Consider the following 15,957-nt stretch of genomic DNA (forward strand, 5'->3'; position numbering starts at 1 on the left):
GCACAGAACAGATCATCATGTTCAGTCTTCTAATACAGGATTCAGTGTTTTTTCATCCCGCTGGCCCTTTGCCTCGATCAGGCAGAAGGAGCGAGACCCCAATATGGAGTAGGTGACAGTAAACACAACTTTCTATTAGCCAAGAGTCTAGTTTACAGAAAACACAGCATAATATATAACCATATCTCCCAACTATTCTCCACCTGCTTGAATAAATAAATATAAAGATTACAGAACGCTTCTATACAGACTAAGAAAAAAAAATTAATTTGCAAATGTATTAATTTTCTGAACTGCAAATCAGAAACAAGAAAAAGTCACACAATAGGAGGAAGGGGTGGGATATTTAAAAAAAAAAAAAACGACCTTAATATATCCAGTAGATACAGGTCATTCGCCAGTAGTAAAATGTAAAAGGCACATAAGACAAGCATGCAAATATAAATATATATTTAAAATAAAATAAAAAAAAAAAGACTGATTAAATACACAATCTAAAGAGGAAATAAATTATGGAACGGGAAAAAAAAAATAAATAAAAAAAAATTGTATTAGCCAGTAATATGGAGACAAGATAGCGAAGAAATTCTGGAGTTTTGTAAAGTTACAGAGACTAAAATTATAGACATGATATCGATGTTACAGAAATTATGGGATCATTTGGACATTGCACCTCTCTTAATGCTAAGAAAGGTAAAAAAAAAAAAAAAAAATACCTCCACCTTTCACAGTTTAAATGTATGCACAATGCTCGTCACGGTGTGCTCGTGCTGCTTTTCGGATTTTATGATCCATTCACAGCCAAAGCTGCATTAAAGTGTAGCGGATGGGATGTTGGATTGTTAAGACTTAGGACGTTAATGCATCAATGAGGCAACGGTCTGGTCCCAAGACCACAAAGCAAAGTTTTGACACCAGCTCGATATGACAGCAAGCCAGGGCCATTTCTATGAAAGGCTACACGTTATGACATTTTTCTTTGCTTTCAGGACATGAAGCAAATATTTAAATTACAAAAATAAAATCTTAAAAGAAATTAAACCAAAAACCTATCTAGTTAATAAAACGCACTCCCTAATATTTAGGGAAATTCTAGTAGATTCTTCTCCCTCCCAAAATATGGAGACGACACCCAAGACCCTGAACAGTGATTGAAATTTCATGTCCGTAGAAATCAGCAAAACTCCAACAATCCGTTTGTCCATAAAACAAAATGATAAAACTGGAGGAAAGGAAGAATTCCTGCGTACAGGATGGGTCTTCATTAATGCTAAACTAATTATACAACATCCAAAAAAGCAGGAAACACAAGTTTGTGCATGCAGCATCTGTACAGCCGAAACCATGGTCATCTGGCAGCAATAAAAGTCTCAATTGGAAGATTGGGGCTGGGGATAGTTTGCAGAGTATTTACAGGCAGAAGAGGTCGCAGCGTTCTGATGGTGTGTAGAAAGTGTCGAGGGGAACAAGTGTAGTCTCCCATCGTTGCTTATCGGCGTGGAAGCAGAGTTTGGATGTGTGTGGGGACTAGAGATGATTAAGGCAGATATCTTCAAGGGCTGGACGTTATTTGCCTTTTTGGTAAGTAGCTGCTTGTCCACAGAGTATGATGCGGGTGGTTGGCCGAGTCCTTGTAATACCTGAAATTCATGGGAAACTAAGTAGTCAACAGTGACAGTTCTTGGTCTCATGAAGCTGGGGTGAATCTGACGTCTAGAAGAGCAGCCTGTAAGTCGAAAAAAAAAAAAGTATTATGAGGTGAATCAACTCTGTTAAGGCCAGGTTCAGATGAGGTCCATCACATGTCTGGACTATCCATAGGTCTCCAAAACCAGGCTTGTAAGTTTGTGTCCATGAGGCTTTTGGCTCAGGTCAGGAAACATGCCGTCAGTCTTGGCATTTTAGTCAGTACATGGACTGTGAAATATGCCCCATCTGGACCAGACGCAAGTCTGACAAAAAAATAAAAAAAAAGCATGGACCGCATCTCCAAAAATCATATATTGATCTAATGCCGCTAGGCAAAAATATATATAACTGAACATGTGTCTTAGTGTGAGATTCAGACTGTACGAAGCCACTGCCACATAATGGCAAATCTCTCAGTGGGTCCTATCTTTAATGGCAGCGTCATGAGCAAACCACTATCACAGAGACAATGCAGCGGCAGGGCGGACATCCTGGTGCCTCACAGCACCAATGCTGCAAGGCAGAGTCCCCATGACTCCAGACAGCACAAAACCATAGTAAGGCCAGTCTCACACTTCCAGATAATTCCGGGAACCGGAATTATCCGTGTCCGTGCGTTTCTGTGGCACATCAGTGTGGCACACGTGCAGCACACGTGTGCCCACTGTGTACCACACGCACCCTGCAGGAGACAGTGCTAGAGATAAGCACTGTCCCGCTCCTTCTACTGCTCCTTTCATTTTGGTGTTGGTGCTGTGTGGCAGCCATTGTTGTTGTTTTTGCTGGTGGGTCGACGGGGTCTGGAGTCATGGGGACTCTGCCTCGCCATGGGCGCTTTGAGGCACCAGGCCGTCCGCCCTGCCGATGCATTGTCGCTGCGACGATGGTTGGCGCACGGCTCCACTTCGTTAGAGGGATAGAGACCGCTAGAAGTTCACCGTGGCGTGGCAGTGGGCGTCATACAGTCTGATCAGAATGTTACACTAAGAACAATCATGTTCAGTCAGATTTTTGCCTAGCGGCATTAGATCAATGTATGATTTTTTTTGGAGGTGCGGTCCCATGCTCTTTTTTTTGCGTAAGCCAAATATTGATGAGCGAGCGTGCTTGGCTATAGTGTTATCCGAGCATGCTTGCTCATCACTACTGACAACCTCTTGGCTAAACTGCCAGGTGGATATCATGAGAGCAAAGGTCTTTATAGCATGTCCAATAACAGGGACAGCTTACGGATGCATTATATCCATATGTCCATAAAAGACAGTGCTGGAACATGTCATTTTATTAAAAAGGACTTTTGCAAGCCCGAGAACAGGGTTCTGCAAAACAGTCTGAATGGTGCTCTGTTTGTTTCCAAAAAAACAAAGCCCGGCGCTTTGCTTTTTCTGACAATCCCATGAGGGAATCATGCAAGGCCCCAATATTGACATCACTGGAGGATCCCAGCGCTGGACACCCAGCAATCAGAGAGTTATCCACAGGTTTGGGGGGCAATAACTAATTTGTGTGAATAACCCTTTAACACAAGGTGTTCACTGTCTCCCTCATCTACAATTAACCCATAACACCAAGCAGTAAACTGATATCTCCAAGCAACCAGTACACCCAACAGGGTCACGTCATACCTCTTCCTCCTCATCGGACATCTTATTAGCAGTATCTGTTAATTTCATGGGCTTCTCCAGGAAATCGCCGTTCTCCTCGCTTTTGCCATGTTCAGCTTCCCATTCTTGTAAAACTTGGTCAATATTGAAACGCCGACGATAATTCACGAAGAAATTTTTCACTTGAACCACAGATTTGTTTCCAATCACATCGGAGATCGCCTGAAAGTCACGTCCGTACTTTCGGATCGCTGTGGGTCAGGGAACAAAACAAACTAGAATCTGGATGCATGATGTAAAAATAAGTTACCGTAATAAAATGGGAAACATTTATAATATTCTGGTCTCATGGAGACCCAGCATGGAGCTATGGGGGGGTATGCAAAGTTTTCAATCAACTCTCCTAGCATTCGAACTCTGTTGTAAGAGGACACGTGATTATTTGGTGGGTACCTTGGTAAGAATATGCATCTGTGCCCAGAGGGAAGGGACTGCACATAAAAAAAATAAAATAAACTGTCACCATCATGATATTGTATCACTACCTTGTACAGCGAGAAGTTGTTCCTCGGTCGTCCAGCGAGCATTGAACTTCTGAGCAACCTTAATATAAATACAAAGGATTTCATTTCAGGATATCAAGTCACTGGAGTTTTCAGGTTCTCCTTCAATTCATGATGGACAGATCTCACAGACCAACATGATGGCGCATCACTGTAGGCTGAAAAGACCAGTACTTACTTCAGGAACCCTGAACTCTTCTACTCCACCCTGAAGCTTCTCCTTAAGGGCACTGTTCGTTTGCTTAATATTTTGGATCTAAGAAAAAAATAAAATAAAAAGAATAAACCAACAGGACAGGGAGAGACAAGATTACCTGGACTTTCCAGTGTCTACCTCTTAGCAATATGTGACATAACACGTCACGTTGGGTGTCAGTGTGAGGATCAGGCTCGGGAGCATAGCCAGCACCAAACCCAGAAGATCCAAGCTGTTGGTACATGGCCAACATCTCTGATGGCTACAGTCTAATCATTTAGATGCTGCTGCCAATCACTGACTACAGCAAGTGAAAAGTGTAATTGCCAACACGATAATTGGAGGGGGAAATGGGAGGTTAAAGCCGCTAAGGACAGCTGAAGACCCCCATGGCTACCATCTTTCTGCTCCTGCAAACCAGCGCTTGTGAATAGGCTTCACAGGAAAAAAAAATCTTATATTCTGGAGTATTGATGTAGAACAGTGAAAAAAAATGGTAGAAAGTGTTTAAAATGGTAAATATATGTCAGAAAAAAACTGACTAACTGAAAAATATACTGAGGTGGTTCTTTTGTGCCCCGTCAGCAGGATTGTGCACAGTAACTACAGAGAGTGTCAGGTCGGCGCCGTTATACTGATACCTGGTGATGAAATCAGTCTCGCGTTTGTTGTGGAATGTTTATTTTCATTTTGAGTTAAATAATATGCCTGTGCTCCGGTACGACGTGTGTGTATGGGGAGGGTTATGTGGTGCTCCGATTACTTAACGCAGACTGCCGACAGGTCACTGATCCCTCACTGACTTGCTCCCTAGTTTGCATAACTAATATCTGTACATTATAGAAGGGGGAAAAAAAAAAACCCACACCTTCTACAAGCATAATCGCATGTATTGTGTGCCAATAATTGTTCTTCATGTTATTCTGCTAGAAAAAAAATCAATTTGAAAATGGCACCTGACGCTCCTGCGCAGTAGCAGTTATTGGTGTATAACTGCTATTGCGCATGCGCCAGCAGCACCATCTTACTGGAGAAGGAAAAAAAAAAATCCTCCTTCAAGATGGCGCAGCCTACGTCTGTGCAGTAGCAGCTCTCGGAGATCGCCGTGAAGGACCAGTGATCTGTCAGCTGTCTGCATTATGAATACCTAATCAGAGCACCACATGAAGACCCCCCCCCCCCCCCCCCCCCCCCCTCCAGGCTGCCCCGGGGAAGGAGAAATAAAGATTACCCAGCAACCACAAGACGGATTTCATCACCAGGTATCAGTATAACGGCAACAACCTGACACTGTCTGTAGTTACTGTGCACAATCCTGCTGACAGGGGCACTTTAAATCCCATTCAGGCGATTTCTTGTTTTTTTTCTTTTTCTTTTTTCCTCTCCCAAGACCCATAACTTTTTTTTTTTTTAATTTAGGCCATGAAGCCGTATGACTGCTTGTTTTTTTGCGGGATGAGTTGTACTTTTAAATGTCATCATGTATTCTGCCACAGTGTACTGAAAAACGAAAAAAAGAAATTCCAAGTGTGGCGAAATAGCAAAAAATAAAAACTACAAATCGACAATTGTGATTTTATTTACCATGTTCACTATATGGTAAAACTGACCTGGCAAAAGGATTCCCCAGGTCAGTACGAGTACACAGATGCCACTTATTTTTTATTTAAATACTGAAAAATGAGAAAAAAAATTTGAAAAATAAAGAAGTTTTTGCGTTTGTCATTTTCCATGACCTGTAGCGTTTTTATTTATTACCATTTCACTGAACTCCATTTTTGTTTTTCCAGTACATTTGGTAAAATAATCAGAACGGTAATCCCAATGAACAGCAAAATAAAGGAGACCTTGCTTTAACCCCCGGGCCATTTTCCATTTTTGCTCCCCTTCGTAGAGCCATAACTAATTTTTCGGTCTTGTATTTTGCAGGACAAGTGGTACTTTTGAACAACACCATTGGTTTTAACATATCGTGTACTGGAAAAAACGGAGAAAAAAAAATGTTTAAGAGCGGTAAAATTGCATTAAAAAAAAAAAAAAAAGTGCAATTCCACAGTTATTTTTATCATGTTCACCAAATGCTAAAACTGACCGGTCATTATGATCATCCAGGTCATTACGAGTTCACAGACACCAAAACATGTCTAGGTTCTTTTTTTATTTAAGTGCTGAAAAATTAAAAATCTTTGGTTTTAAAAAAAAAAAAGCGCCATTTTCCGAGATCCGTAGTGTCTCCATTTTTCGTGATCTCAAGCTGGGCGAGGGCTTATTTTTTGTGCGCCGAGTTGACGTTTTTAATTGTACAATTTTGGTGCAGATCTATTGATCACCCGTTATTGCATTTAATTGCAATGCAGCTGTGACCAAAAAAAAAACGTAATTCTGGCGTTTTTACTTTTTTTTCTTGCTACACCGTTTAGCGATCTGGTGATTCCGAATGCGACGATACTAAATATGTCTCTCCATGTGAGACTAGAAGCTGCCATAATCCGATCGGCTCTGCTACATACAGGCGATGATTAGATCGCATGTAGCAGAAATACTCACTTGCTATGAGCGCCAACCACCAGGCAGCACTCATAGCAATCTGACTATGACAACCATAGGTCTGAGGGAGACCTCAGGTTGTCATGCCAACCCATTGGTGACCAGCGATCACGTGACTGGGTCACTGATGGGTGGGATTTCCAGCGCGTTTGCCAGAAGTGTGAGTTAAATGCCGCTGTCAGTTTGACAGCGGCATTCAATGGGTTAACACTCGCAGATGGATCGCAATTCCACCAGCGGCTGTTAGAGGCACATGTCAGCTGTTCAAAACAGCTGAGATATGCCAGAAAGGATGTGGACTCAGCACCGGAGCCCACATCAAAGGGAGGGAGTCCGACGTGGGCATATTACGCTCAACGTAGGAAAGGGGTTAAGGATTGGTCATCTACTTCTGTCCTTAAGTATTGAAATCAGTGTCCCTTGTGAAACAGATTGCAGCGCCCCCTACAGTATTCATCCGTGATCACTCCCCTGGATGTCGGTACTTACCTGTCTCTTTAAGGACACGAGCTCCATGTCCAGCTGTCTCAGCAGCGTGGACGCAGCATTGGCGTTCGCAGAAACGGCTGATACATCTTCCTGGGAAAGAAACATTCCCTTGGGAGGTTTTCTCTTCGCTCGGTTCTTCGCCTGTGATGGATGTTTCTCTTTCTTAACATGGGGGATGGTATCATTTTTCGGTTCCTGTCCGCATGTAAGATAACACATATCAATGCAACGTAATCTGAACGATTCCTAAAAAATCAGAGGAATTACCATAATAGAGAAATAACCTTTTTTTTTTTTATTATAAAAGGAAAAGTTCTAAAATCGTAAAGCATTTTGTATCAATTTTGTGGCATTTTTAAGATATTGTGCATAATTTTTTCTCTCTCCTAGCAAGATCTTTACACCTTTGGGAGAAGGGAAGGATCAGGAGGGGTTGTCTGCAAATGGAAGTCTGCATTTGCTGACAGCAAGCAGAGATCTAAAAATGACAAAATAAAAATGAGTGCAGCTCTGGGGTATAACACAGAATGTAACTCAGGATCAGTAATGTAATGTATGTACACAGTGACTGCACCAGCAGAATAGTGAGTGCAGCTCTGGAGTATAATACAGGATGTAACGTTTGTGAACACTGAATATTAACGTGATAAAATTCAATAACGGAACAGTGAGAATCTCAGATACTTTTAGCAGAATAAACCCTGAATAAATACTCAAAAGAACAAGTTATATAATGAGTTTCCCGGCAGCGACTGATCCTCTAATTCAATATTAGTTGGAATATGTAAAACGGGAATAGATAAATGTTCACCATTAACACACAAAAGCCAGCTGATAGCTAAACACAACGCAGTCATTTTATTCATTCAAATCAGACTCAGGCGGTCATTTGTAATTGCAAAATTGCCCCAGAAAACAGGGAACAGAGTATCACCAAAAAATAGCGACAAAGCAGCAGCCTGCAAAACATCAGTATATACAATCTGCAAAGTAATCTCTATCTCCGCTCCTGATGTGGCCGTTTAGTAAATACCTGTGTACCCTTTAACCCCTTCATGACCTTGGGATTTTCCGTTTTTCCATGTTCGTTTTTCGCTCCCCTCCTTCCCAGAGCCATAACTTTTTTATTTTTCCGTCAATTTGGCCATGTGAGGGCTTATTTTTTTGCGGGACGAGTTGTACTTTTGAACAACATCATTGGTTTTACCATGTCGTGTACTATAAAACGGGAAAAAAATTCCAAGTGCAGTGAAATTGCAAAAAAAGGGCAATCCCACACTGGTTTTTTGTTTGGTTCACTAAATGCTAAAACTAACCTGCCATTATGATAAAAAAATAATAATAAAAAAAAAAATTTGCGCCATTTTCCGATACTCGTAGCGTCTCCATTTTTCATGATCTGGGGTCGATTGAGGGCTTATTTTTTGCGTTCCGAGCTGGCGTTTTTAATTATACCATTTCGGTGCAGATACGTTCATTTGATCGCCTGTTATTGCATTTTAATGCAATGTCGCAGCGACCAAAAAAACGTAATTCTGGCGTTTCTAATTTTTTTCTCGCCACGCCGTTTAGCGATCAGGTTAATGCCTTTTTTATTGAAAGATTGGGCGATTCTGAACGCGGCGATAGCAAATATGTGTAAGTTTGATTTTTTATTGATTTATTTTGACTGGGGCGAAAGGGGGGTGATTTAAACTTTTATATTTTTTTTTATTTTTTTCACATTTTTTTTTTTTTTTTTTTTACTTTTGCCATGCTTCAATAGCCTCCATGGGAGGCTAGAAGCTGGCACAACACGATCGCCTCTGCTACATAGCAGCGATCTGATGTTCACTGCTATGTAGCAGAATTGCAGGTGTGCTGTGAGCGCCGACCACAGGTTGGTGCTCACAGCTACCGGCGATCAGTAACCATAGAGGTCTCAAGGACCTCTATGGTTACAATGTACAAGCATCGCCGACCTCCGATCATGTGACGGCGATGCGATCATTTCAGGCCGCCCGGGCGGAAGCGATAGTTAAATGCCGCTGTCTGCGTTTGACAGCGGCATTTACCTAGTTAATAGGCGCGGGCAGATCGCGATTCTGCCGGCACCTATTACGGGCACATGTCAGCTGTTCAAAACAGCTGACATGTCCCGCCTTTGGTGCGGGCTCACCGCCGGAGCCCGCATCAAAGCGGGGCTTCTGACCTCGGACGTACTATCCCGTCCGAGGTCAGAAAGGGGTTAATATAACACTGACGGCTCCTTTTAATCTATGAATAAATTATTAAAGGGGTGTCATACAACGGGGCGTAATCAGTGCACACAACTTGCCGACAAAATAAACGGTATCAGTCCTGTTGCCAATAATATGTCCAGGAGGATCGACAGAAGACCTGCACAATGCAGAATTATGGAATAAAGATCCAGAATTATTGTCGGACGTGCACCATCACCTAAACAAAGGTCCCTTTTCCTATGTTTCAGAGCCCCTGGACAACTACTTGCCTCTTTTTTAGGTTCTTTTTGTGGGTCGACCTCCATATTAATTGGGTTGTTGCCATTGTGCTCTTCCAATTCGTCTCCGCTAATAAATAAAAATGCATATAAATATGTTCATTTATATACTTCAAAAATATGTAATCACACATCAAACATGTAACATGTATCAGTTTGCAGGTTGCCGCTGCCCCTGCACAGCGGTGCCCGACTATACGGCTGTCCAGGGACCTGTAGAATGGTCCCACTGACGATTGAATGGACCTGTGCTGCTGTTACTCTGCACAGTGTGTGCCCAGGAGCGCTACTGTGTAGGGAAATGCTGCAGCCCCTTTATTTCCAGGATCAGTGGGGGTCCCAGGGATAAAATACATATGGATTATGAAGTGATGGCACAACCATCTCGTTATGAGAATATCCCTTTAAAGGGGTATTATTGCTGATCTGGGGTCTGCACACAATCTATACAGCTTTTTCCCAGTGGAATTAAACTCTTATTTATGGAGGAGGGGTACAAAGCGGTTGACTGCTGGAGCATTCAGCCATCTTAAAGCCGCTATCAAAATGAACTCCGCAAAACTCCTACATGTAATGGACAAAGCCACGGGCTTCCGCCAGTCGACCAAACAATGTTGGCGCGTAGCGGAGAAGAAATGTTGCTATGGATATTTTCCTCCGGTGAATTGTAGACCATTTTAGCTTATTCCTGGAGCGATTAACAAAGGGACATTTATTACTGTAAAATAGAGCGCCAGGAACAGAGAGTACCAGGATAAATCTGGCGCAGACACGGGTGAGAAATGACTGGTGGGAACGAGGCATCTGAACCCAGACAGCCTTCAGCTTCGCTCACCTTCCTTCACGTTCGCGCTTTTGCTTGCGTGCATGACGGTCCATCACGCTGGTCTTGGATCTGGTCTTCTTCCATGAATAGTAAAATTTAACAAGGCTGGCAATGGATTTATCTGGAAGCTGTAAAGAAACGGGGCAAAGATGTAATGGTTAATAAATTGTCCAGGCTGCATGTGAGCATCAGGCATATTCGGGCAATAACACAGTAAATGCTTTCTTCACTATGAGATCGATCCCTTCCTCGACATGTAACATCACAGTTTGGGTGTCGGTGGAAGGAGCACTGCCCTGTAGATGAAGAGTGCCATCTGTATCACACAGTCTGCACCCTTCTCTGACAGCAGTTTGCCAGTCTTTCCACAGTTGATTTTCCACTTTACAATGTACTGCAATACTGAAATATTACTATTAAGCAGGTGCAGTTACCTGCAAGACTAACAAGTTTTGTGCCAAACACTATGAAAATTCACAAAACTTTCACAACGTGAAGATGTGCAAAAATTAAGTGAACTTGGGAGTCCATTTTGAAGGGGTGAGGGAGGGAATATGCCATTGTCACACCTGTCTGATCTATCTACATTGGTACATTGAAAATATGTGTTTTTTTTTACTATTAGTGCCATAAAGAAAAAATAAAAATTATACAATTAAGCCATTACTACTAGTGATGAGTGAATATACTCGTTACTCGAGATTTTCCGAGCACGCTCGGGTGTCCTCCGGGTATTTTTTTAGTGCTCAGAAATTGAGTTTTCCTCGCCGCAGCTTTACATCTGTTAGCCAGCATACTGTAAGTACATGTGGGGGTTGCCTAGTTGCTAGGGAATCCCCACATGTAATCAAGCTGGCTAAGAGATGTAAATCATTCAACTGCGGTGAGGAAAATCTCCGAGAGCTAAAAAATACTCGGAGGACCCCCAAGCGTGCTCGGGAAATCTCGAGTAACGAGTATATTCGCTCATCACTAATCACTAAGTCCAAGAGAGACTGCTGCCAGGTACATAAAAAATAAGCCCTCTCTCGCACAGCTGAGAGAACGGTTAAAGGAGTGAGAAATGGAGCGGTTTAATTTAAAAAAATAAAATAAAAGAATCAGTGTGTGTCACTTTTTTTTTTTTTTTTAAGCCGTGTGTATACAAAAAAAAAAAAAAAAATCACAATTTTTTCTACGGCTGTTGATGGGGGGGGGGGGGGGGGGGGGGGAATAAGCGCTCTAACTTGTAGATGCTTTGTCCGCCATGTTGCTGTCATCATGTTTTGCCCCTTGTATCGTTCTTACCATTTGCTGGATCCGGTGAAAGGTTTTCCCGTGAAAGCTGAACGCTTGCTCGAACAGAACCTTATCTTCTACAGTCCATTCATCCGGAAACGGTGTAAAGTTAGGTAAATCAGCCAAGGATTTCTCAATGTTGTGCTTGTGCCAGAAAAGCATTCCCAGGGCCTGTGAAGGAAGCATGAAGTCACATGAGCTGTGGCGGGAGCTTCATAGAGAGCTGCCAATATTTCCATACACCCAGGCCCGGCAGGTCATCTCCCCCCATTGCGGCAAAAAAAAACAAAAAAAAAAACAAGGAAGTCACTTTGCTGATCTGTTGTCTAGTAAACGTAATCTGTGATGCTCCAGTACCTACAACACCCAGCATGCAGATAGCTGTCTAGGGCTGCTGCATGCTGGGTGTTGTAGTTTCCCAATTGCATGGCTTTCCGTAGGATGATCTCTGCTATCATTGAAATTACTCTCAAAATTGTGTCTCCCTTCCCAGCTGCTGCAAAAACCACAACCCCTGACAACACCACCTCTGTGCTACTCATTACCTGCTCCATGTTGTAGCCGTGTTTCTCCTTTGCAACCAAAATATATTCATCCACTGAAAAGCAAAGAGAGGTTAGATCAGTGTATAAGCCTGTGACACAAATATCTGACAACGTGGTGTCAAACAGAAGCAAAGCCATGGAGAATGGTGCGGTGAGCCGACCGATATAGAGCAATTCTGCAAGGAATGGACTATGTGCTGCTCAACAGAGTGGGAAACGTAAGGACTGGAGAAAAAGTCTCACTCAGAGTGCACATGGGCAAACTTTTCACTGAATTATTGGTTAGGTGGTAATGTAAAAAAAACTAGAATCAATAAAATTATCTACCAAGCAGGACACAGTGTGAGCGGTGTGTGATCCGGGTCGATCTGCAAGCCATTAAAACCCGTCCTGTGCCGTCATACGCAGCCCACGACTGCCATCTGGTGGCTGAATACAGCATGGATGCAGATTAACCCACTCCCTGCCACAGCAGACCAGATACTCACATTTAGCTTCTGATAGATTTTGATTAGGTGACCACACCAGCATGCCAAGGTTTTCTCGTTCCTGACAGGCTTTTGCCACCTCTGTAGGTTAAAAACAATACAATAAGTGAAAACAAAATACAGGTTATATATGATAAGCAAGAGACTGAAATCTTACAGCAGCTAGAAAATAAAACATTATAAAGCTATACAGTAGTGCGTTTTAGTGAAACAAAACATGTTTTTCCTTATAAACTTTCTTTTTGAAACTTCTCAACGTAGAAAATCCTGCATCCTACTGAGTAACAGTATCACCCACTGCGCCTTTATATACTGCTGCCAATACATATGTTGTAATGAGGCTGTGCTTCCAGCGCTCGCCTCCAGGGGGCAGTGTAGGTGCATTGTGGAGCAGCCACGCGGTCATCCTGCTCAGCAGCGCACAGGAATCCATACAGGAAGAGCTGATCCGAAAAGTGAGCAATCTGCAGGCGTCTAATGTCCATTACCAGCTACAGAGAGAAACGCAGATAACCAGGGAATAAATACTGAGCAGGGAGTCTCTCCAGGTTGTCATGACTCATTGTCACCAGAATATCTTACAGCCACTGCACAGCAGCAATGGGCGAGGTCCACGAGTGACAACAGCGGAATAGCGACTGCAGCTCTGGAGTATAATACAGGATGTAACTCAGGATCAGTAATGTATGTACATAGTGACTGCACCAGCAGAATAGTGAGTGCAGCTCTGGGGTATAATACAGGATGTAACTCAGGATCAGTAATGTAATGTATGTACATAGTGACTGCACCAGCAGAATAGTGAGTGCAGTTCTGGAGTATAATACAGGATGTAACTCAGGATCAGTAATGTAATGTATGTACACAGTGACTGCACCAGCAGAATAGTGAGTGCAGCTCTGGAGTATAATACAGGATGTAACTCAGGATCAGTAATGTAATGTATGTACATAGTGACTGCACCAGCAGAATAGTGAGTGCAGCTCTGGAGTATAATACAGGATGTAACTCAGGATCAGTAATGTATGTACACAGTGACTGCACCAGCAGAATAGTGAGTGCAGCTCTGGGGTATAATACAGGATGTAACTCAGGATCAGTAATGTAATGTATGTACACAGTGACTGCACCACAGGAACACATGGGCTACTTGCACAGTGAACAAGTCTGTATGATCATGTTCACACACCACCAAGAAACCTGAAGACACAAGAGAATAGTAAAACCAAAAACACTCAGTTTGAAAAAATTGCATACATTAGTTAGGACTGCTCTGATAAGGGTATACCGTGAAGATTGGTAGAGCAGCTTAGTATACATTTTTTGCAAAAAACGTATCAACCAAATACCCTGTTTTTTACATCTTTTACTAGCACTTGCGGATTACTGCAACATTTTTTTCAAACTGAGTGTTTTTGGTTTTACTATTCTCTTGTGTCCACAGTGACTGCACCAGCAGAATAGTGAGTGCAGCTCTGGAGTATAATACATGATGTAACTCAGGATCAGTAATGTAATGTATGTACATAGTGACTGCACCAGCAGAATAGTGAGTGCAGCTCTGGAGTATAATACAGGATGTAACTCAGGATCAGTAATGTAATGTATGTACACAGTGACTGCACCAGCAGAATAGTGAGTGCAGCTCTGGAGTATAATACAGGATGTAACTCAGGATCAGTAATGTATGTACACAGTAACTGCACCAGCAGAATAGTGAGTGCAGCTCTGGGGTATAATACAGGATGTAACTCAGGATCAGTAATGTAATGTATGTACACAGTGACTGCACCAGCAGAATAGTGAGTGCAGCTCTGGAGCATAATACAGGATGCATCTTGTGACTCCGTCTCCCCCAAAATCGGGGGTACGTGTGAGTGCAATCAGCCAATATTAATCTATTTGGGGGCTACACTGCCAAACGTTATTTCTAACAAAATGTTCATGTATTTCTTATATAAAACTGAACTGACAGCATCAGATATTCTCACATGTAACAATTCACTTTATCATGTAATCTTATGCAGGAACCCAAATGTACATTGCCCCCTTCACTTGTAAGGAAGATCTGCATAGCCGCCAATGGGCAGCAGTGATATTTTGTCCATTCTGGCAGAAAACGTCTTCATCAATCTCTTTTCTGAGATGAATACTTTAATGATTTGGACTGGGCTGAAAGTTGCATTGTGCAGCAAAGCCGTCTGCTGTACAAATCCCCTGCTCCCCAGTGCTGCACCCAGACGATCCCTCCACAAGGCACAAAGCTCACAGAACCTAGGTAATTGCTGCAAGATCTGCTCCTGCGTCAGTGAGGGAGGCCCTGGAAGAATGCATTATAAATAATGTAACAGGTTGTCTACCTGATACACAGACGGCCGCCTGTCTGTCTAGTGAATAGGCTGACGAACATGACAGTCCCCAGAAGTGCTGTCGTTCAGATTGTTTGTATTCAAGAAAGGACAAAATGCAAAATAATACATTCATGCAATGAGCAGATTAAAAGGGACTGTCCAGGACTAAGATACTTATTACCTATGGACAGATCAGCAATATATCAATGGGGGTCTGAAAACCCAGCACCCCCACCATTCAGCTGTACCACGTCCACTAGAAGTTTAGAGTATCAAGATTGAAAACAGCACATCGCCATTCACTGTAGTGGCTGTTTTGGGTACTGCAGCTCAGCTCCACTTTACTTGTGATCTGAGCTGCAGTACCCGATAACCGCTACTAGACAAGTGTATGGAGTCATGTTGTGTAGGCTCTGTACAATGTTTACTTTCAGCTGTTGGTGGAGAAACAGCCAATAGGTGGGTGTCCCGCACCAATGTGATTGACGACCACCTCTAAAGTCCACAAAACCCATTAATAACTATGTAACTGGTCTCTGAATTTAAAGTGACAACAACCTGAAATACCATCTTCTAGCCAAATGAGCCTAGGCGTGGGCAAATCGCAAGGGTTTTTTTTTTCAGGATGATTAACATGAAATTAAGTACCCCCCTTTGAGTGTTGCAATTTAGTAACAATCGCTTAACTGGACATCCTCTCCAACAAAGCCAAGAGCCAAAAGTAAGAGTGCTGAAAGGAAAGTCAGCAAAAAAATGCCGATGAGAAGGCCTCCGAGGCAGAACCCCCTCTATTACGACTTCATCTTTAAAGGGAATCTGTCACCCCCAAAAATCGAGGGTGAGGTAAGCCCACCAGCATCAGGGGCTTATCTACAGCATTC

At 42.6% G+C, this 15,957-nt stretch overlaps 1 protein-coding gene across 1 annotated transcript in view; it reads right to left on the minus strand.

Moving 5' to 3' along the window:
• Positions 1 to 264: 264 nt before the first annotated feature.
• Positions 265 to 15,957, minus strand: part of RCOR1 (REST corepressor 1) — a 34,087-nt gene continuing 18,394 nt past the window's right edge. Inside the window, exons 3-12 of the mRNA XM_069737810.1 lie at positions 12,726 to 12,806; positions 12,238 to 12,290; positions 11,702 to 11,863; positions 10,424 to 10,542; positions 9,580 to 9,658; positions 7,089 to 7,283; positions 4,035 to 4,112; positions 3,839 to 3,896; positions 3,315 to 3,544; positions 265 to 1,726 (exon numbers count right to left, since the gene is read on the minus strand). Coding sequence (XP_069593911.1) covers positions 1,688 to 1,726; positions 3,315 to 3,544; positions 3,839 to 3,896; positions 4,035 to 4,112; positions 7,089 to 7,283; positions 9,580 to 9,658; positions 10,424 to 10,542; positions 11,702 to 11,863; positions 12,238 to 12,290; positions 12,726 to 12,806 — 1,094 coding nt within the window. The 3' untranslated portion in view covers positions 265 to 1,687. The remainder of the gene's footprint in view (positions 1,727 to 3,314; positions 3,545 to 3,838; positions 3,897 to 4,034; positions 4,113 to 7,088; positions 7,284 to 9,579; positions 9,659 to 10,423; positions 10,543 to 11,701; positions 11,864 to 12,237; positions 12,291 to 12,725; positions 12,807 to 15,957) is intronic.

The sequence above is a fragment of the Ranitomeya imitator genome, chromosome 1 (genome assembly GCF_032444005.1).
Source record: "Ranitomeya imitator isolate aRanImi1 chromosome 1, aRanImi1.pri, whole genome shotgun sequence".
NCBI lineage: Eukaryota > Metazoa > Chordata > Amphibia > Anura > Dendrobatidae > Ranitomeya > Ranitomeya imitator.